Here is a 23,362-nt window from a genome sequence, read left to right as displayed (position 1 = left end):
ATGTAGGTTGTATTTTTTATCTTCATCAGGACACTTATTCTAATAAAAGAAAAATCTAAAAATAAAACAGATCAGGTGAACATAACCTTTTAAAATAACAGATTTAGCCCCAGAACAAACTAAAATGTTTTTTATAAGCACGAGGGAAAGCTTCAAGGTAAAAACTTCTATCCAATTTTTATTCCATTTTATTGCACTTTTTTCCCTTTTTTTGTGCTTTAAAGCTCCAACACTCATGCATCTTTAGCTGAGGGGTTTTGGAGGTAAAGGTGAAGAAGGGAAACCCAGACTCTCCTCACTTTAGCTACTGAGGTGTTCTCAGGCCAAAAGGGAGAATTTGAAAGTCTTTATTTAATTTTAAAGTTTATTGCAACAAAATTAAAAAAGGATAAGGTTCGTTTTATATAATAATCAGGCCGATGTTAATAATTTATCATATCGGTATTCGTCCGATAAGCAAAACCGGGCCAATATTAACAACTGATATTTATTTCCATCTAGTTGCCCTCATGCAGTTTTTATTAGGTCATGTGACCAAATATTCTGTTAGCATAGTTTTATCGGTATAAAATTGGACAAAATCTGATCGGCCCAAAGTTTTCATATCGGTGCATCCCTAAATATGAATCTAACCTGAACATTAATTAAAGTTTAGCTTGTTTTAATTGGCAACAATCTCTGACTCATTCACAGCATAAGCAGACCCCGCTCAACGAGGCGTCTACGTATATTATGTCTGTGACATAAACACTAGAAGTGCGCATGCGCAGCCAGCAAGCAGAAACTAACAAGGAACGAGCGCGCACACTGGCATTACGTGAGCGTGTCAGAATGATTGGCATGTGGGAAAACCAGTAGATAAGGTAATACCCGCGGGGGTATTAGGGCAAAGAGGGGTTTGAGGCCAGGACCAAAACTCTAATTATATAAAAATATAATGCATTTACTACTTCCAGGATGGAAGGGCGATTTTACCCAGTGTAACAAAAAGTGTTTCTGAACGGTATTACACACTACAGCTTTAAGTTTGTCATATCTTAAAAGGTTTTTTTCACTCCTAACCAGAAATAACCATGTGTCTTATTTAAAAATATCACTGCTGTATTTGAAAATTTGATATTTTTGTTGTGTGACAACGTTTGCTACAAGGCAGCCACTAAGGATTTAACAGGTTTTCTTTGCTCAGGAGCAAAGGAGCGTCACAAAATCCCTCCAGAGACGTATAAAAACTTGCAGACCGGCTACAAGACAAGTCTTTCACTGCAAAAAGAGAACTAAAAATAAGAAAAATCTTCTTGAAATGAGAGTATTTTTCCTTGATTTGAGCAGTTAAATAAGATTATTTGCCAATGGAATAAGATTTTTGCACTTATAATAGGGACAATTCATCTCCATCATCTTATTTCAAGTGGTGTATATCTAATTATCTTATTTTAGGGGTAAACATACTCATTCCATTGTCAGATAATCTTATTTACCCGCTCAAATCAAGGGCAAATACATTCATTTCAAGATAATTCTACTTATTTTTAGTTCTCTTTTTGCAGTGTTCTGCTTTGCTCGTTTCCAAACAAACTCCAGGATTTCCTGGTGTAATTTTCTGACTGGTATTAAAAATGCCATCATCATCATCATCAAGAAGCTGAAAGAGATTATTGTTACAACAGAAGCATTTTAGCTTTACTTGTCATTAAAGGGACAAATTAAGCCTTCGTCAAGCGAGCGCCTTTCCTGGCAGTGCACTCTGAATATTGATCCGTGTGCCTGACCACAGTCAGTCTTTAAATAACATACTACTGAAATTAAAGTGCATCTCTCACCCTGCTGACACAGGGAACTGTTGTAGCAGGGGCTTATAGAAAAATCACTGTGAAAAAAAAAAAAAAAAAAAACAAGGACGCAAACTAGGGCTGTCAAAGTTAATTTCGATTAATTTAAAAAAAAATAACGGATTAAAAAAAAATAACGCAGATTAATCAATGTTGTATGCAGGGGTTTTCAATAGACAAACAGTCCATCCAGTCAGAGTATGGCTTGCAAATACTGCATTCAGATGAATTAAATCAAAAAGGTGATGCAAAAGTTTATTTTGATCATAATCATCATGAATGTCATCATTATTTAAAAAACACTTTAACACGAGGTAAAACAAAGTGCCAAACATCAGAAATACATCAGATAAGAGATAAAAACTAATAAAATGCTTGTTTGTTAAAATAGCACTAGGTCTAAATTATGTATAATTAGCCTAAAAAGTAGATTGGAATATGGAATATGTTGTTAAATTCAGGTTATCTTTTTTATTATTATTTCAGTTGACTTCTCCTGTTGAAGTGAGTTCAGTTTGACATTGGCATCTGTTTAGTTCAGTTTGTCTGCTGTTGAAAACAGCACTTTAATGTATCTAATGCTGATTATGCATTGAATCATTTGAATTTAAATATTTAAAATACTTTCACAGCAAAAATTATATGCGATTAATTTAGATTAATTAATTACAGAGTATGTAATTAATTAGATTAATTTTTTTAATCGATTGACAGCCCTAACGCGCAAACATGACCGTTTGTCTTCTGAACAGCTTGGATGTCCATTTTCCCGCTGCTCCCAGTGCGCCACAATGACATTAAATCAAAAGTAAGAATAGACGTGTTCATGTTTGAGTCCATTTACAGACAGAAGCCCGTCTCCCTGCAGACTGCATTAGTATTCGTAGCCATGGTTCCTGCACATGTCGGGGGGGAGGACGGCTTACGTTGGAGAAACAACCCTGATGTTTGCACAGCCGCTGTGTTCACCAGCGCATCATATCACACAGGTAAGGGAGAGAGCAGAGACAAGATGCTGACGCAAGGACAGCCCTCCGTTAGCCTCCCTCTTTGTGACTTTACCAAAGTCGTGTTCTAATCAACTTTCAAATCATCAATGTGAAGGTTAAAGTGCCACTTTCTACAGTGCCGGAGATAAGCCAGCCCCCCATCAACATTCCTGTCAAGTGGCTGCAGGTCGGGCTGATACGATTTCCATGGACTTATTCCAAGCCTGCCTCAACAAAGCCACCACTGCCACTACTGCTGCTGCTGTCACGTCAATTTCTACCTGAGAGGCAGTCAAATGTCCTCCAAGAGCAGGAGAGGCTTTTTAATTGGCTGTAAAGGTGCAGGACTGACAGACAGAATTGGTTTCATTCCTGCATTTCATTTCCCTAACGCGGTGGAGAGGTGGTGCTGCAATCGTTCAATGCTGTGGAAATGCACCTGGCATAATGAACTTGTTTCCAATCACCAGAGAAGAATCTATATCCGCCCGTGGGACCACACGCTGCGGCGCTTAAGGATGAAAACACACTGCGATGCTCTGCTACAAGGAGTCATGCGGCAAGTGTTGACCGTCGCCACGTTTTTCTGCTGATTTTATGATAAAGGGGCCATTGTTGCCGACCCGTCTACTGACCGCTATGCCCAGCTAGCTACACTGCAAAAACGGATCTAAAAATAAGTAAAATGTTCTTAAAATTAGTGTATTTATCCTTGATTTGAGCAGGTAAATAATATTATTTGCCAATGGAATAAGTATTTTGACCCCTAAAATAAGATAATTAGACATCCTGCACTTGATGAAGATGAATTATTCCGATTTTAAGTGCAAACATCTTATTCCATTGGCAAATCATCTTATTTACCTGCTCAAATCAAGGACAAATACATTCATTTTAAAGAATATTTTACTTATTTCTAGGTCTTTTTTGCAGTGTAACGCACCTGGTCACAAAGCTGAAACCGTTTAAAAATCGGCTTCCTGGACATCACGGCGCTCACCCATGGAGCCACATGCTCATTGGCACTGCTCACTGATGATGATTTAAGGGTTAGTTTGGATATTTTGCAGAAATTGTCTGCCTAATATCAGTATCGATCTAAGTCGAGCTTTAAAGTGTAACTCACCCAATTGTAAAAGCATAATCCCGTCCCCATTAAATTAAATTATACAATGAGACATTTATTTGGCACATATTTGTGCATTTAATTGTATGCTTATTTATTCTTTGCACATTTATTTTTGTATTTATTCTAAAATATGCCAGAGTTGATGCATCAAAGCACCTGATCAGCCGATTTGATAGATCGGCTGATCAAGCAGATAAGTTCAAACAACTATGATGTCTGGAAAACAGGACCGAGTCCAAAGATGTTGAACTGACCCATAATCTAACCTCCATTTTCCAAAAAAATGCACACTCATACTTTAGCTGTTCAGGCATTGTACAAGTTGAGAAAAGTCTTATAATCTTGTTATAAACTAACATGGAGGTCTTGGAGGATAATGTGAAAACGTGAGACTAAACTATTCTGGGCCTGAGTAAATGAGATTTAAATGCCCGAAAAATAAAGTTTGCCTACAAACCCGCCCCCCAAATAAAAAAAACAGATGTTTACACAGAAAACTTCTTACCTTTCCTGTAAAGAAGGACATAAGCACAATAGATTGTAACTACAACATCTTGGTTACATCAGTAGCCAGTTTGGTGTCCACAAAACAAGCTATTTAGAAGATATACATAATTAGATTGAAAGAAATCCAGACGGACCCCTGTTGTCTTTGTGCCATTTTGGCTAAACTTTTGAAATTTGGAATTTACTCTTAAAATTGAAACTGTGGGATGCTATTATAATATTTCCTAGATGCTTTGGTAGAGGAATCTCAGATGAAGATCTGGACATGAGAGGTGTGTGAAGGTCGTATTATTGTTGCTAAAGAGCTCAAGCCCCCTTGAAAGGAGGCTAGTGGGCTTAGAGCAAGGGTGTCAAACTCATTTCTATAGAGGGCCACTTTGGCGTCATGAAGTCATTAAAAGGGCCGGTAGCACGTGTATAGACGATACTTTTCAATTTCTAATTTCATTCCAGTTCACATAGAAGTATAAAAAATGCACAGTAACATAAAAGTAGCAATCTTAGGCCCAGTTTATACAGTTTATATGCAACAAAAGTTGATATTGGTGTGAGTTAAATTTACAGGAGGCACAGATTTAGCCAATTTATACACTTTAAAAGGATATATGCCTCTACTTTATGACACGATGTGCCTTTTTTTTTGGCTCTTGAGGGCCGGATTATTTACCTTGACGGGCCAGATTCGGCCCGCGGGCCTTGAGTTTGACACATGTGGCTTAGAGGGTTCTAAGTACTGACTCCATTCCTAGCAAAGCTAGAGAGGACTGACAAGTTGGATCGAGACACAATCAGCTGATGTTTCACATGGGAACACAGATTTTGTTTTTTAACTTTCATTTTGAGTGGTTTTAATCTACTAAACTCAGTTAAAACTTAAGTTGATTTACATCTGACCAGGTGGTCGCTTTAACCAGTTTGTGGATTTTTATGCTTTCCAACAGGTTTATGTTAAGTTTTCTACCATTATTATAACTTTGCAGAACCTCGTTTTAAGAAACCTGACCTTTCCCTTTATGCATATTTTATAGCTTATTTTTTATTGTTATTTTTGTTGTTGTTTTGTTTCGTCATTTACCTGCTTTTTTGTCTCTATATACAGTATTTTCCGGACTATAAGTCACAGTTTATTTCATAGTTTGGCCGGGGGTGCGACTTATACTCTGGAGCGACTTATGTGTGAAATTATTACACATTTTTACCGGTATTCCATTACACCTGTTATTTTCACTCCAAACCACAAGAGGGCGCTCTAGGCCTGTGTTGAATCAGACGTAAGCGACGTAGAAGCGGAAGTGCCGCATCTTCTACGTACCTCCGGAGTTAACGGAGTTATTTGAAAGTGACACCGAGGATGAAGATTTCACTGGATTTTAGTTATTTGGAGTGACACGGGCGCTTTGGTAAACTTCTTGGCATGTTATTTATGCTATAGTTATCCGAATAGCTTTTAATATGTTATGTTAACATACCAGGCACGTTCTCAGTTGTGTCATGTAGCGTAAGCTAACCGTACAACTATTCAGCCTGTTGTTGCCTCCGTTCTATTTTTATTTAAAATTGCCTTTCAAGATGACATGTCTGTTCTTGATGTTGTATATTATCAAATACATTTCCCCCAAAAATGCGACTTATACTCCAGTGTGACTTATACACTCACCGGCCACTTTATCAGGTACACCTGTCCAACTGCTCGTTAACACTTAATTTCTAAGCAGCCAATCACATGGCGGTAACTCAGTGCGTTTAGGCATGTAGACATGGTCAAGAGATTCTCCTGCAGTTCAAACCGAGCATCAGTATGGGGAAGAAAGGTGATTTGAGTGACTTTGAACGTGGCATGATTGTTGGTGCCAGAAGGGCTGGTCTGAGTATTTCAGAAAGTGCTAATCTACTGGGATTTTCATGCACAACCATCTCTAGGGTTTACAGAGAATGGTCCGAAAAAGAAAAAACATCCAGTGAGTGGCAGTTCTGTGGGCGGAAATGCCTTGTTGATGCCAGAGGTCAGAGGAGAATGGCCAGACTGGTTCGAGCTGATAGAAGGGCAACAGTGACTCAAATAACCACCCGTTACAACCAAGGTGGGCAGAAGAGCATCTCTGAACGCACAGTACGTCGAACTTTGAGGCAGATGGGCTACAGCAGCAGAAGACCACATCGGGTGCCACTCCTTTCAGCTAAGAACAGGAAACTGAGGCTACAATTTGCACAAGCTCATCGAAATTGGACAATAGAAGATTGGAAAAACGTTGCCTGGTCTGATGAGTCTCGATTTCTGCTGCGACAGTCGGATGGTAGGGTCAGAATTTGGCGTCTACAACATGAAAGCATGGATCCATCCTGCCTTGTATCAACGGTTCAGGCTGGTGGTGGTGGTGTCATGGTGTGGGGAATATTTTCTTGGCACTCTTTGGGCCCCTTGGTACCAATTGAGCATCGTTGCAATGCCACAGCCTACCTGAGTATTGTTGCTGACCATGTCCATCCCTTTATGACCACAATGTACCCAACGTCTGATGGCTACTTTCAGCAGGATAATGCGCCATGTCATAAAGCTGGAATCATCTCAGACTGGTTTCTTGAACATGACAATGAGTTCGCTGTACTCAAATGGCCTCCACAGTCACCAGATCTCAATCCAATAGAGCATCTTTGGGATGTGGTGGAACGGGAGATTCGCATCATGGATGTGCAGCCGACAAATCTGCGGCAACTGTGTGATGCCATCATGTCAATATGGACCAAGCTCCCTGAGGAATGCTTCCAGCACCTTGTTGAATCTATGCCACGAAGAATTGAGGCAGTTCTGAAGGCAAAAGGGGGTCCAACCCGTTACTACCATGGGGTACCTAATAAAGTGGCCGGTGAGTGTATATGTTTTTTCCTTCTTTATTATGCATTTTATGGCAGGTGCGACTTGTACTCCGGAGTGACTTATAGTCCGGAAAATAAGGTAACTGCTGTGGTCTTTCTGATTTGAGCCAAATACAGCTTATTGTGGTATTAATTTCACAAAGTTTACAGTGCAACAAGGAAAATACCCTTTTTCCCTCCTTTTTACAAAGCAAATCTACCGCCGACACTGCAAGGCACCCAGTCCCACCATACTGTCAGCCAAAAACCGCCAGGAAATGGCCAAAAAGAAGCAGCTTGTGTGATGAGGTACGTGGAGTAGAAACATTACGTCTCCATTTCCCCCCAGTCAGCATCTGTTGGGACTCAAGCCTGCACGACATATTTCTGATTAGAGTCACCGGGCAGCTTTGGGGCGGCGAAAGAGAGAAGCTGGGAGAAAAGTCATTTCCGTATCACCAATCGATACACACCCCCCCCCCCCCCCCCACCCCCCCACCCCACACGTGTTACTTGCACGCAGCCCGTGTCTCAGGGTGAGGAAGGTCATTAGCAAAGAGTTTTCTCTGTATCATTTTCTGAAGCTCCTTAAAACAGGTAATCAACCGAAAGACAAGCGAGCTTTGCCAGCACGAGCAGCTTGACGGCATGCAAGGGTGCGTTCACACGTGTGGGAGAGAATGTGAGGCTGTTTTTTTCCCTGCCTGTGTGGCAAGTGCTCCCCCTGCTGGCGAAAGGCTGCAGGACAGGACACGCCAGCGCAGATGATGTTGTCAGCGCTTCGACCTTTTGTTGTTCCTTTATTCCTGCAACAACAGGGACGCTGCAGACTCTTGAGTCACACGCGTTTGCTTGAAGATGCTTAACGCAGGCAGACGTGGCGAGGGGACGACGCACTGATACGAACGCGGAACGTAAAGCTGCGGGGGATCTCTTTATCTGCGGTTCAAGGTGATTCTGATTCCAGCTTACATCACCAGTTGGAAAAAGCTCCATTAGCTCCACAATCATTCAGGTATTCACTACAGAGTCCAGGTAGTGCCTCCACCCACACACATGCTCAGCACTGATGGGCTCTCAAACAGGTAATTATCACCAAAGGCAATTTATCCATATGTAATTACACCCAATTAAACCGCCAGCAGCCTTCCTTTGTAAATGAGGTCCCTTCATAAAAAAGGTGCAAGAAAAAAAGAAAACCTTTGATGAATTATCCCACGCACCCTTCCGACTCGTCCATAAATATTAGACGTGCCTAATGATGATGGCGTCTGCGGCTAATTGAATATCAAGGAGAGAGACAGAGAGCAGAAGCAGCAGAGGCAAAGGAGAGGATTACCTTTGTTGAAGAACATGGAGGCCATTTGACCCATCTCAACCCGCTCCACGATGTCGAAGTGATCAAGGTGACCCGCTCTCTCTGTGGAGACATGAGGAGGAAGTTTAGTGGTAGATAACAGCAGAGTCGTGATGGAAAGCACAAAACATTTGCTTGAATTAAGGGTCATAACTAACTTTCTCAATTCAAGTTACTTCATTTTCCAGTATAAAAATTAAAATAAAAATGTCTCCTAAACTGGAAATGATCGAAGCTCTTTATGTGGGTAAGTCCACTAAAGCTCAGCGAAAGTATTCCTACCCTACAATTGTTTTCACATCAAACAACCAGCCTTTTAAGCCCAGAAGAAATTACATATCTGATATAAATCAAGTACAGCTCCAAAGCTATAAACTGTAAATGTATTTGTGTGAAATTAAGTGGAAGCACTATTACAATGTCACTATGTCTGATGTACAGGTGATTAAGCAAAGATTTTTTTTTTTTTTTCTGAACCTCGCCTAAATATTTTTTTTATATAAACTGCAAAACTATAAATACAGGAGAAGCCTCAGACTTTGTAGGTCCACATCTTGACCAGAGCTGCAGCAAATCTAGACTGAATCAGCTGAAGCATATTTGTTCCGCAAAGGTTTTAATGGCCAGTGTGCCAGGCGGACCTCTGATTTTGGCACATTTTATCCAAACAGGCCAAAACTGTGCCAAATGTGTTTTTCACCTTATAAAAAGGGCAGTTGGTCAAATAAAAGTGCTGATTTCCATTGCGAGGACTCATTCTGCACACGAAAACGCATTTGGTAACAAGATTTACCATGTCTCATCAACATGTACCATTGTGCACAGCATAAATCAATTAAGTGAACACAAAAGTCAGAAATCATGACCCATTTCTTTTTAAAACACTGCTTGAAGTGACTGTTGACTCTTCTGCATTGCTATGTGATAGATGTTGAGAGAGGAGAAGGAAAAAAAAAAAAAACAACTGTAGAAAATTATATTGTTAATTGGTCACATCTGCAGCTCATGAGAAAGTGCTTGTTGGTCACTGTGCAAACAGCAGCAGGGACTTATTGTTTTGTAAGCTCCGTTACGCAGTGGAATTACTACACCGGCATAGATGAGACAAAGACGTGCTGGATGTTGTTTAAAAAAGTTAGGAATCCTAGTTTTTAAAGATATCAACCATGGGGGGGTGGAGTTAAGCATGTCTGCACAGCGAAGCAATTTTCTGAGAGAGTCGGCAATGTTTGATAATTAAATGGCATTTTGTGTGTTTAAAATACTGTATAAGTGTTTGTGAAGAATAGGGGCGTGTTTTACAAACATTAAAGCCCCCTCCTTGGAGGTATTTAGGAAAGAAAGAAACGTGACCATTTCTGACCTACTTTTAAAGCCTGATAAAATAGGCCTTTAAAAGGTTTAAAAGGTTCATAGACTGAGAAAGTGGTGCCTGATAGTGAAATTAAAACGATCGCTCCGACACCCTGAAATAAAATCCAGTGTAACAAACTACCTTCAGACCCAATTAGTAACCAGAGTCCAGGTGTGTGTAACTTAATCTCAATATGAATGCAGCCGTTTTGTTGTTGGCTCAGCAGACAGGTGAGGAAGAAAGTTCTGGTCCAGTTAAAAGCAGGGTCAGGTTCTACAACAAGATCCCAGAGCTCTGATCAGTCCATCATCTGGACCTGGAGAGAGGATGGACCACCTGCAGACCTACCAGGACATGGACGTCCACTTAGACTGACAGGCTGCACTGCAAAAACAGAACTAGAAATAAGTCAAATCTTCTTAAAATGAGTGTACCTGTCCTTAATTTGAGCAGGTAAATAAGATGATTTGCCAATGGAATAAGATTTTTTTGCACTTAAAATAGGAAGAATTCATCTCCATCATCTTATTTCAAGTGCAGGATGTCTAATTATCTTATTTTAGGGGTCAAAATACTCATTCCACTGGCAGATAATCTTATTTACCTGCTCAAATCAAGGATAAACACACTAACTTTAAGAACATTTTACTTACTTTTAGATCCGTTTTTGCATTGTGGCAGCTCTGGAGGAGCTGCAGAGATCCACAGCTCAGGTGGGAGATGCTCACTTCAGCAGTCAGAACTAAACTGACCCTGAACACAGACCGTCCGTTTGCCAGAAACATAAAAACTAAACCGTTAGAGGTAGAAAAGACGACACTTATCAGCTCTTAAACATTTTTTACTTTCACAATCTTAATATCTGAACACTGAACTTCTCAATAGTAGCTAAGAAAAATTCTTGAGAGACAAGCATTAGAAATGAGACCAAATGCAACCTTAGGAAAAATCCCTGCTAACATAAAAAGAACAATTAAAGCACAATTAAACCCAAAGTATTTAAAGCTCATAGAAAAAGTAAAAAAAAAAAAAAAAATAGAGGAATCTTTCCTATTAAAACAGTATAATTTATAATTATTTATTCTATTTTAAATGTTCATAATTGTTTTAGAAGAGGAGAAATTAAATTATTTAAATTGAAACAACACAGGACCATTTGTGCACAAAGGTCTTTGAGGAAGAAAGATTAAAACAACTTTAAAGAAGTTTGTTTTCACCGGTACCAGAGACCAGAATACCAGTTTATCGCACAGAGACCGATACTCACGGACAGACAGGATGGGCTTCGTCTCCGGTTCTGATCGACCTCGCCCCATATCGTCGTCCGAATAGTCGGAGGTGGAGTCGCTGTCGTCCATCTGTGGGGAAGAGATTTTTATTTTGGTTTTCTGTTTTTTCCTAATTTCACATGAACAAGAGTCATCATACGAGCCGTTAACTCGCCATAATTCCAACACATCTGGAAATAACAGGCAACAGCTGGGAAGTGCTGTGCAGGACGGAAGCAGCTCACTAGCCACGGAGTCTCCGCAGATTAATGCCAATTAGCTGTCAATGGAGGTGAAAATCTGCGAGCATCGTGTGCTGAATTAACGAGGCGAGGAGAGACGGCGGATAACAGGTGAACAGAAGCAACGAGACAAAGATGGCCGACAGAGGGAATGTTTCGGAGTGGTGAAACCAGGACGGCATTATACGCATTAATTTCATTTTGAATGAATTTACTGAAGCAAATTTAATAACAAGAGACCTCTGACGCTACTGTTGCACACCACCTTAACATTTAATAATGCTTAGGATCTGGTTTTTTTTGTTTACTTCTAAATGTTTCAGGTCTCACCCACCACCACCCAAAACCTAATAACTCAATGCGTCATAATTTTCAGAAGTGACTGCCCTCAAATATTTTTGATGAATGAGTGTTTTATCATTGTGGAGGAAATTTCGATCAATCAATCTTTATTTGTCAACTACAAATTGCATTTGTATTCGAAAATTTGGCCCATTCTACTTTGCAGAATTGTTAGAATCAACCCCATCGGAAGATTTCAGCTTGAATGGCCTGTTGACGGTCAGGTCACACAGTATCTCAATTGGATTTAAAGCTGGACTTTGACTAGACCATTACATTTCTTGTTTTCTATGAGCCGTTCAGAGCCTCACCCTGCTACATTCTCCTACTACTCTCCAATTTTTAACTTTAACTTCATGTTGTATGTTCTTTTTCTCGTCATAGTAACTACATCTGGCCTGGTGTTCAGTTTAGCTGTGACAACCTGCTGGAGGGCCATCAGCTGAGCTACTGCTGTCAACAACTTAATGTTCTCCTATAGAGGATCCAGTTGGGCCAGTTTAGCCCCATTTCTCTCACACACATGGATATAGGCTGTCTGTGCTCTCTTTCATCCTCTAGTCTTTCTCAAATCCCCAGTGGCTCGTGGCAGATGGCTGTCCACTCTGAGCCTGGTTCTGCTGGAGATTTCCTCTCCACTATCGCTACATGCATGCTCAGCATGAGGGATTGCTGGAAAAATCCATGAAAATGCAGGTGTCCGTCCACTGTGGCTTTACGCTCATCCAGGAGAGATTAATGCAAATCAATGACTGGATGCAACCTTCTGGGTCTTAGATAGAAAACTTTTTACCAGTCTGTCTAGATGAATTTATTTTATCGACTTTGTAAAGAGTCTTGAGATGACGTGTTGTGAATTGGCGCTATATAAATAAACTGAACTGCTTCAGACCAAGGCCTTGTTCCAAAACTCAATTTAGCATTTGCACGTGTCATCTTTGTCTGAAATAAAAATGTGCTGATCTGTGACATTAAAGTATGTCAAAAAGTAAAGAACCAAATAAATATGTAAGGGAGCGAATACTTTTTTGCAGCAATGTACAGACCAGGCGTGTCCACTACAGTGATTTTAGTACAGACAAGTTAAAATCTTCTCACAAATGAAAATGTCAAGACTAAAACTTAAATAGGACGACATCTATCTAATGACTTTTACTTAAATGCATACTTTTGGTGCAAACATTTTAGATTTTAATCCATTAATACACTTGTGTAAATACAGCAAGTGGTTTAAAAGAAAGACCAACCCAAATCCTGTTTTTATTGCAGAGAATAGAGTTTACCAAAATGTCAGTATTTTATTTTCCAATCAAGCCCAAAAGAATCGACAAACTGGATGACCATCTTTTAATATGGCAAATACACTAAATCAACTTTAAGTTTTGGATCTACAATGACTTGCATCTCTTTACTGCAGATATGACTTAAATTAAAATATTGCACGCTCACATTTGTGCAGCAGGTAAAAAAAATAATAATAATAATGGTCGTGACCTCCGACCCAGAGGAAGAGAATCACAACCTCAGACTTCAAGGTGCCGATTTACACTCATGTTGAAACTGGTGTCTGATGAATCTTCTGGTTATCATTATTTTTAATAAAATAAAATCTAAATGTTGTTAACCACAGCAGGTCGGATCAAAAACAGGAACCAAAGTTGATGATTGGTCAAGAAAATTGCAGAAGCTGCGTCTCTAGAAAATGTTCTGGAAAAGCTGATTTTCAAACCTGCACGCAATTTGTAAGCTGCAGACGAAGGAGCCTCCAGCTCAGGGTAAATTAATTAATCAGAGTCTGCTTTATACTCTTGAGAGAAGCTTAAAAGATGAGTATCTGCAAAATGTTTCATTCAAAAAAAAAAACTTTAAATAACAACAGTTGTCATTCCTTACTGTCCATTTAAAGAAGCTTTAACTTATGTGAATACCTCCCACTACTCACAGGCTGTCTTCTAACTCATGTTCTGGGCTAATAAAAGGTTAAAGCAATTCCTCCTATGATGCCTCACTGTAAAGCTATAAAGTGCACAGCGGTGTTAATTGGCTTCACTCAAGCGGGGAGAAATAAAAGGCAAACAGCGGCAAACGTTCCCAGTTTTACTCCTCTCTTGTTTTCAATTACGCGGGAGGAAAATGCTGAGGAGCGCCGCGGCTATGAATCAAGGCCGAGCGTTCGAGGCTCGCGCCCGGGCCGGGCTATTGTCCGCAGGATCGTAACTCCTCGGCTGAAACCCGAAGGGACTGAAGCGAGACGACCTCAGGGAAACGGAGCAGAGGCCGAGCCATTCTGAGCGTGCAAAGACTTTTTCTTAGTCAAAGTAAAAATGATTGAAGACTCAGTTATTTCCCCTGGAAATGGAGTGCAGGTCTACAATGATGACTTCATCCGAATTGGGACTTTATAGACGGGGGAGGTAAATGGCGCCCGACGTGGCAATAAACCAGCATCAGACTCAAAATAACTTAAAGGTTTTCACGGCCAAATTATTATGTTTTATTTTCTTTCTTGAAGATTTGCTCGTGCTATTGGCCTTTATTTCGCATTAATCAAGCAGGAAAGTCACAGACATGCAGCAAAGGTCCACTGCACAACACGCCACATTATTTTTAATGTGAGGAAAGCATAATAAAAATAATAATACCAAATAACTACCGCAGCTTAGAATTGGAAACACTCTACATTCATCGCAATAAACCCTTATTAAAGCCTGCAGGGTTTAAATCATAGGGGCTTTCAAAATTCATGTTCAAAGGTCTGGCGACCAAATCCTTTTATGAAATTTGCTCCCAGCATAAAAGCACAACAAATAGTATTTTATGGAGAAGGTTGCTTTATTTTTTTGCCACCCATAGCCTCTCTAATTTCTGGCAGCAAAGCATAATGAGCTCCCCAGCAGCTGCTCATCTTCTTCTCCTCCTCCACCACCACCATCATCATCATTCGGTCTGTCCTGCCTTTGTGATTGGGCTCATCCTCAAACGACCAATCAGGTCTGCAGAGACAATCATCAGGGCTGACCTTCCCTCCATCCAGGACCTGTATAGGTCTACGGTGAGGGCCGCTAAGATTTCTGCAGACCCGACGCATCCTGGACACAAGCTGCTTAGACTTTGACCACCAGGGCGGCGCTAAAGAGACATTTTCTCTCCCCAGGCTGCCTCTCTGATGAGGACAATTAACACGTCACAGCCCGATTAGTCAGCTACTCCGGCCGTTTGCCAGCAGTCAAACAAAATAAGCATATTTCTACTACCACAACCTGCCTTTATTTTCTATCCATCGAGATAAAAAGATTATCATTTACAAGATTACTGTCACAATACTAGAATTTCAAACTCGATATGCCTACTATGAAAACTACTCTAAATGCATTCATGCAGCGGAGCGTTGCGTGGTGCAGCTCAAAGGACCCAGACCCAGACAGAGCTAATAACAGCTAGTGTTAGCTTTAGGGCTGTGCATAAAAATCAATAAAGATTAATATCAATGTTTTTAAAAACGATTTAATATCGATATTCTGGCTTTTTATATCGATATACCTCCCAACCCCTAGGGGGCGTTATCACAGCGCGCCATTAATGTTCACAGCGAGGAAGTGCAAGTGAGGGGAATTTGCGGAATGGCCGACAGGATGTTAGAAGCGCCTTCGTCCCTAAAATCAGACGTTTGGCCACATTTCTGGTTTCTGTGATACGTTAAATGCATTGAAGCAAATGCACTTTATTTTTCTGTTAATATATCAGTGTTCATAAATACATTTGGCTGGTTTTGTTGATTGAATGACTGAGCATTAATTTGAAAGTAATAAATATCAATATTGGAGTCAAATCAAATTAAGCTGAGCTATAGAAATTGAGAATCGTATCAAATCGGCTCATCCTAGATGAAACCCAGCCCTGGTTAGCTTACAGGTCTGCTGAAATGCTAAAATGCGCTGGATAAAACTTTGCTGGTTGGAGTTGATAATTTACCCCATTCATCCTCCCAGGTATGTTCCATGTTATTCAGCCGGTTGTGGATACAGCTATGTAATTTAATAAATTGGTTTACCAGATTAAATGTCAGTTTTTAGTCTTGGATTGTGTGAAATAAATGTGTAAATAAAGGCATATAGTCCTGTACGACGTATGTTTTTTTCCTCTCTATGATGCATTTTTTGACTTGTGCAATTTATATTCCGAAGCAATTTATAGTTCGAGTTATGTTTGTAAAGAACTTATATTTTAACACCAGTGTTTATCATAAATAAAAAGAAACATGTTTAAGAATCTCTGTTTTACAAAAACATTCTTCTAATTATTTAGATTTTTGTTTTTAAGAGACATCACAGCTCAAGGAGCTCCGTCCACCAGTCAACGTTTTTTTTCTGCAGATTATCAGACACTGATTTTATTAATCCCACCTCTTCCTGCTCTCTTCTCTTCCAGCGCAGCTGAGCATTGGCCGCCGCCATGGCCTCAATCACAAAGGTGGTGGTCATGTAGCTGAAGAATGGAGGAAAACATATGCATCAGATTTAAAGAAAACCCTTTAAAACCACATCCGGTGTCTTTGAATCTTCCTTGCTGTGATCCAGACTCTCTCGTAATCTTTTAAAGTGGGTCTGATCAACAGTTCTCCGGTTCCCCAGAGCTGCACAGTATATCAAATTGTAGTCATCTTGGCAATATCTATGTGTGCAACATGAAAATCACTAATGGCCGCATGGGGGAAAGATTTGTTGGGATATTATACCTCAAGGCCCAGGCATAGAAATTATGCATGGCGATAATATTTTTGGCCTGTTGGATGGACTTTCACTGCCCTTCATGTCCAGATCCAAAAAACAGAACGCTAAAGCTCACAAAGAGCAGTGGAGACGCTGTGATAAGCTGTGAAGAGCTTGGAAAATGGGAATTAAATGTAATTAATATCACTATATTTAGTACCAGTATTACATTTATATGTTTTCCTAACATTGGTCATCTCAAATAATTAATTTAGATTATATGTTGAGAAACCTTTTTTCTCAAGATTTACCAATTAGGAGCAAAATCAAACTGCTCATCAGAGCTGGTTCTACTTTAGACCAATTTTCTCCTCGTGGTTGTTTAAATTGGACTTAAAACCTTCTACAGCGTTTTTTTTTTTTTTTAATTTTCAAGTCTGCAAACATTAGAACCTTATGGAAAGTATGAAATAAAATGGAAAACGTGTAGGATGACTTAAATGACTTAGACCCCGATGAGCCTTGGAGTGCCAAACATGAACCTCTTGGGTCTCACTTCTCAAAATGTTCCATAAACCAGATACTGAGGTTGTGGTGGCTAATTCACAGATTTACGTTTGGCATCTGGAAGAAAAATTTGCATTTAAACTTGTCAAGAGGACTGGAGCATCTAAGTAAAAATAAAAAAAAAGATCAAACTTTGGTGACACACATGACATGATTTATCTGCTGGCTGGTGAAAGCTTAAGCCGGTTGGTCTGTTGGGGATGATCTGGTCTCTTCCTGTAACGTTCCTATACCGGTTCCTAGGCCTGTTTGGATAATTAATAAACCAATTAATCTAAAGATACATTTTAATCACATGATTAATTAAAATAAGCGTGATAATTTGCATATGCATGCATGCTTATTTCCCCTTGTGTTTCTGTCGCCTCTCTCTGGATCGTGTTTCCTCAGTGTCGGAGGGGTTCAATCTTAGCAGGGTTTCCCACAGAAAATGTAGGAATCCTGGCGTTAGTCTGGTGGCTAGTAGGGCTGAACGATTTTGGAAAATAATCTAATTGCGATTTTTTTTCTTAATATTGCGATTTAATGAGATTTTTTTTCCCCAGTTTAATTTATCATGTCTTTTTAAACATATACAAACAACAAATCATTTTGTTTCCTCGCTGTGCAGATTAGTTGCTAAAAAACCTGCAGCATCTAAACTCAGAGCAGAAATGATTGCGTTCTGCCTACGATATATTTCAACCAAAATTGCAATTTTGACTTTTCTCCGCATTAACCACAAGCAACAAAAATGGCGTCTAAATAAAGACGTTTGTAAACAAGGACAATTTAAAACAAGAAATTTTAATGTTTCTATTAATCAGAATATTATTCAAGAGAACAGCTTTTAGTTGATTTGGACATCAATCCTTGTTGAACATAAAGTGCAACCAACAAACAAGTCTATGTATTAAACTGATTAACCTGTACTTAATGCTATGTATGATTATATAAACTCTAAAACAAGTAATAAAGTTAAATAAATCTCACTGCTGCAACTGTCTTCCCTTCCATGTGGAGGCAAACCCACTTTAAACATTTTACCAACACCTAAAGGACGTGTCTAATTCCCTAATTGTTACATAGCCAAAAATTGCAGACTCTGCGATTTGGAAATTGTGTTTTTTTAAATCGCGACTATATTGAAAATGCGATTAATTGTTCAGCCCTAGTGGCTAGCAGGAGGTCCGTAAAGGAAGTGCGGAGCGTTGCAGCTCCAGGGAGGGCTGTAGCCCTTAAACCGGGTACCGTAGTTTGCGTCAAGCTAATAACAGGAGGTTTTCTTCTAAGCGGGAACTTTGCTGACCGTCTTATGTTGCTCTCAAAGATCGAGGCTTTTAATATAAACGACACACAGCCTGGCGGGGGCGGGATGTTGGGGGTTTGTGTGCAGCGAGTGAAGCCTGGTGGCTTATAACGCGGTGGAGGAAACCCAGCTTGTGTCAGGTAGGCTCAAAGTTAACACGAGAGCCTTCAAATAAATCAAATAAACAAATAAATTGGTGTTGAAGCCGAATACGACCGCTGCAGGGTGGGAGTTTATTTATTATTAACCTGTTTAATTTTTCTGAGCCGGTAGGTCGAGAGGATATGCTAGCGCGATTATCCTGTTATCATATTAGCTGAAAAAGGTTCCAAATGGCAATAATATGATTTATCGCAATAAGTTATATAACATTATGGTCCGGTTATGTTATGGTGACAGACCAACCGGTTCCACGAAACAACCCGTCTGGTTTTCCAGACCAGCTCAGAGTCTGGATCACAGGAAACATCTCATCCATTAAAAATTTGATCCTCTGTCAGGTTATTTAGGAGGATCCCAGTGCAGGGAGCCAATTTACCAACATCAAAGACACCATTTATCTCAGTATCAGATGCAAACTGACGTCCTAATATCAACAATCTAATTTAATAACACTTGTTAAACAGCATCAGTTGTTTATGTACCGTTTTCTAACCAGCTGGATTCGAACCAATGCAGCAAACAGGAGGTGCACAAAATTCTTCTGGAATAAAAAACCTAAAACCTTTTTTGTTGATTTTAAATATATTATTTATTCAGTTTATTTATATATATTAATTGTATAGGTTAATTAAACATGGAGTGAAATATTTCAAGCTTTTATTTCTTGCAATTTTGACAATTAGAGCTTAAGTAAAACCTAAAATTCAAACGATATTAAAGTGATTCGTAAAGTTATATTTTTTAAAGCCCATTTTCTAGTCTCAACAGTTATTCAACTCGGCCTTCGCAGACAACATTTCTGCATAAACATAAAAGTTGAATGAAATATTCAGTTATATAAGCTAAATCCATGTTTTTATATATTTTCTCTGATTTAATCAAGCCTATTTATTCTGAATCCTTCCCAGTTCACTAGAGAAAGGAAGCGGGATTGACCTTCCATCTGTTGCATCACTAAACTCTGAATAATGTGATCTGCGGGGAGCAGAAAAGCAATAAAAACAGGGGGGAAAAAATGGAGGCAACAGTACACAAACAAACAGACAAAGACGTCAGGGCAGTAAGATAGTGGGTGAGAGTTCGATTCCCACCTTAGGGTCGCAGCAGACTCACCTCATGAATCCTAAAAAGGTGATGAGCGACAGGCTGACCACCCAACCGGCTGTGGCGAAGGCTCTGGGCATGGTCAGGGCTCCTGTTCCCACAATCAGATTAAACATGTAGACCAGCCCCACCTACAGGAGAAAACCACGTAACAAGCATGTTGGTGACGATTCTCAGTCATCCAGGTTATGATCAATACAAAAAAAAAAAAAGGTGAAAAAAATATATGTGACAACTGGACTTCTGTTTGAAATGTCTTCAGCTTCAGAACAGAAGACCAGTTATATTTTTTAACAGTTTTTTGCATGTAATAACTATATTATTCCACTGGAGCAAAACTGCAGCATTAGCTAATCTCGTCTGATCAATGAGTGCAAAAAATATATAGATAATTTCTGCTTTTATTGCTGTAGCAAATCTAATTAATCCAAACTCAGGGTTCCCACACCTTGGTGAACATCAAATTGAAGGACCTTTCAAGGACTTTCCAGGACCAATTTCCTCAAATTCAAGGACCACACGTGTCGGCATTTACCTACTGTGACCGCTGAATAGGTTATCATATTTTAATACAATGCAAATTCAATAAAAGACTAAACGGCATAGAAGTTGTTGGGTCAGAAGCAATGCAAGAAAGTGGACTTAATTTATAGCCTACATTGATATTGATCATATTCATAGCCTACATTTATATCCACAGGACATGGCTAAGCCATACATTACATATAAGATGTACATTAGCCTACCGTTTCATGGAATTTTATGGAAAAAAGTGCAGCATAGAGATGTTCAGAATTATATCAATTTGTTTCACTTACTTTCATCTTTGATTAAGCTAGTTTTTGACTTTGACCCTGAAAAGTCGCTAAATATAGCAACAAAGTCGCTGAGTTGGCAACACTGCGTGAATGTAACCACGTAGGCCTAAACCGTAGCCTACCAACTAATTAAAAAGAGCAAACATACTTTTGCAAATTAAAAGTCTGCGGAATCAACATAATTTTAAAAGATTGTGTGGTAGTAAAATAATGACATGAGTCGTCATCCGTGTGAACTTTCAACCCCACAAAAAAATTCAAGGACTTTCAAGGACAAGGTGTTTTTTTTGGCTGTTTTCAAGAACTTTCAAGGGCCTTGTTTTTATTTTTTGAGATTCACAAACTTTCAAGGATTTCAAGGACCCATGGGAACCCTGCAAACTTTAATTTGAACAAATCTATCCAGGAAGTGGAAGTTAGAACCCTCCGGTCACAAGGTCGGGGGCACACCGGGAAAAGGATATCTTGACTGTTCCTTTTAGCAGATTTCTTTAAATCAGGGGTTTCAAACTCCGGTTCTGGAGGGTCCTGCAAAATGTAGATATGTCCCTGGTCCAACATGTCAGAATTAAATGGATGAATTACCTCCTCGGCATGCTATCATGTACAGAGAGGCATCTTAAAGTTGAAGGAAACCAGCATTCGAGGACTGGAGATTTATGCCTGTGCAACAACCTGGAGGCTGATTTTGTGTCTGTGAACCTTTTCTGTGTAGCTTTGATCATTGTTTTTATTATTATCCTACCTGTGTCCAGTTTTCTGTCAGAGGATACTAGGGTATTTCTTTTTTTTTGATAAATGTCTTGTTATACCACAGAATAAAGGACGCCACGAAAGCATAAGCAGGTTTTTCAGAGATTTCTTTTAAAGAGAAACCGGCTCTCAGCCTCAGAGAAACTTCATTGTGCTTTCAGTGGGCAGGAGGAGAATTTTTACAAATCCATCCTTTGTCTGACGCCAGACCTACTTGGAGTCTTGACTGCTTAAAAGCTCAATCTGAGTGGCGTCTGACCGAAGCTCAGAGTTCCAGCTAAAGTTTAGAAAAAAACCACATGCTCAGGGTTTGTGACGACAGGACAGAAAATGCGTTCTTACTCCTATTCCTCCTAGAAAACTGACTGACATATGGATAGATCTGTCTGTTATAATCCAACATCAGCGAGCTCAGGATATATTTCCCTCCCTGAACCCCTTAGCCACTGTGAATGGAGTCAAAATAAATGTGTCTCCTTGTCCAGGTTTGTTTGTTTTCTACAGCTTTGCCTGTTTTTAACGTTTTAATCACTGCTCTGACTGTCAAAGTGATGTCAAGCTTAGGTGAGGAAATTTTCCCGACCTATAAAGCTTTACTTGAAAGGCATGTTCTCTTGTGTTTCCCATTTTTAAGAGTGGCTACGAGAAATAAGCCCCTTCATTTCCTCACATTTGGACATGAGGGGAGAAATAAGTCCAGAATTAGTAGTTAAACGTCTCTGGACTCAAGTTACAAGGTAAAGTATAAATAAAATAAATAACACTTTAATCATATTATTTGTTTTATAGAAACATTTACTGCTACCAAAGTGTGTGAGAGGGACTCTGTTACTAAATATAAATCCACTCAATTTTCTAAGTGTAACATTAAGCTTCTGCAGTAAAAGAGGAACTTATTTTAAGGCACATTCTCACCAGGGGACCCAATAAATGTTGAGTATGCTATCATTCTCTGATATTAAATTATACTGTTATCATGACCCACTTACACTAGTTTATTGTTTTTTTTTGTGAGTGTTAAAGCTTGAGCATTCTCTTAAGCACACTGGATAAACTAGCAACTAAACTACAAGCTAGAAGAATTTATTAAGAAGAAAACTGGACTATCCGATAACAGATTGCTTAATAATGCAAAGGTTTCGCTTCCTGGAAAAAACCATCAGAGATGCACAAGTGAGTCTCAGCGTTAAAGTCACGCTGATGTAAGCGAAAACCAGGGAGCAGCTGAGTGAGCCGAGTCCAGACCACACAGGGAAGCATGCTGTGTGCTGATAACAAAAAAAGAGGATGTGTTTTACTGCACTTTCATGCGCTTTTTGGTAACTTATTGACAGCCTTGTAATGAGAAGCTGTCGTCGCAGATAGAAGATTAGCATGTGACTAAACAGAGTTGATGAAATAAAAGGTTTGAGCATCTGCAAGTTGATCAAATCAGAATTAAACTCGTCTCAGGTAGACTTTCACCTCCGCTTCTCATCAGGGAGTCTGATGATGAGCTTTAGTTTCACAAAGCCGCCGCAGACATGCGACTCACTTTAAAAACAACTGTTACAGACATTTTCTGGTACAAACATCCTTTGTGATACTCACAAACGCAGAGTAGGGCTCCCCGGTGTCTGTGATGCCGCCCGCCATGTTTGGTAACTGCAATCCTCACCTGAAGGACAGAAAACATTACTTTAAACCTCATTTATGCATATTAATGTCAATTAAAAGATGTGTTTCTATGTTTAAGGATGAGCACGGTTGGAGTTCTTCCAACAAGTCATACAGCTAAGGACGCGATCTATAAAATCTGACTGGCATGCCACTCCAAAGTTAACCATCATAAGTATTAAAGAAATTATAGATGTCTGAATATATTGTACATTTTCTTTCATCCACGCAGGATCAAAACTATATTTGGCCAAATGTCTCCAAGCAGTTGCATCATTCACCCCCTCTTGACACCTGCATGCGTGAATAACCCTAGTTTTATTCTTAACTCTTTGACTAAACAGACTCAGGTGTAAAATGTTTAATCAAAACCAATATCTTAAGCTATGAAATTGTTTTATAGACCTAGAGAAGAAGATTTATGCAGCACAATTT

The 23,362-nt window shown here is 39.5% G+C and overlaps 1 protein-coding gene across 1 annotated transcript in view; it reads right to left on the bottom strand.

Annotated features, from left to right (window-relative positions):
* LOC105932820 (transmembrane protein 104) overlaps positions 1-23,362 on the bottom strand; it is an 81,086-nt gene that overhangs the window by 56,465 nt on the left and 1,259 nt on the right. The window contains exons 2-6 of the mRNA XM_012872109.3: positions 22,862-22,928; positions 19,710-19,831; positions 16,274-16,355; positions 11,286-11,376; positions 8,647-8,727 (exon numbers count right to left, since the gene is read on the bottom strand). Of these exons, the coding sequence (XP_012727563.1) occupies positions 8,647-8,727; positions 11,286-11,376; positions 16,274-16,355; positions 19,710-19,831; positions 22,862-22,906 (421 nt within the window). The 5' untranslated portion in view covers positions 22,907-22,928. The remainder of the gene's footprint in view (positions 1-8,646; positions 8,728-11,285; positions 11,377-16,273; positions 16,356-19,709; positions 19,832-22,861; positions 22,929-23,362) is intronic.

This window comes from Fundulus heteroclitus, chromosome 16 (assembly GCF_011125445.2).
Source record: "Fundulus heteroclitus isolate FHET01 chromosome 16, MU-UCD_Fhet_4.1, whole genome shotgun sequence".
Classification (NCBI taxonomy): Eukaryota; Metazoa; Chordata; class Actinopteri; order Cyprinodontiformes; family Fundulidae; genus Fundulus; species Fundulus heteroclitus.
Note: the sequence above shows the minus strand (reverse complement) of the source record. Positions and strands in the feature narration are given on the sequence as shown.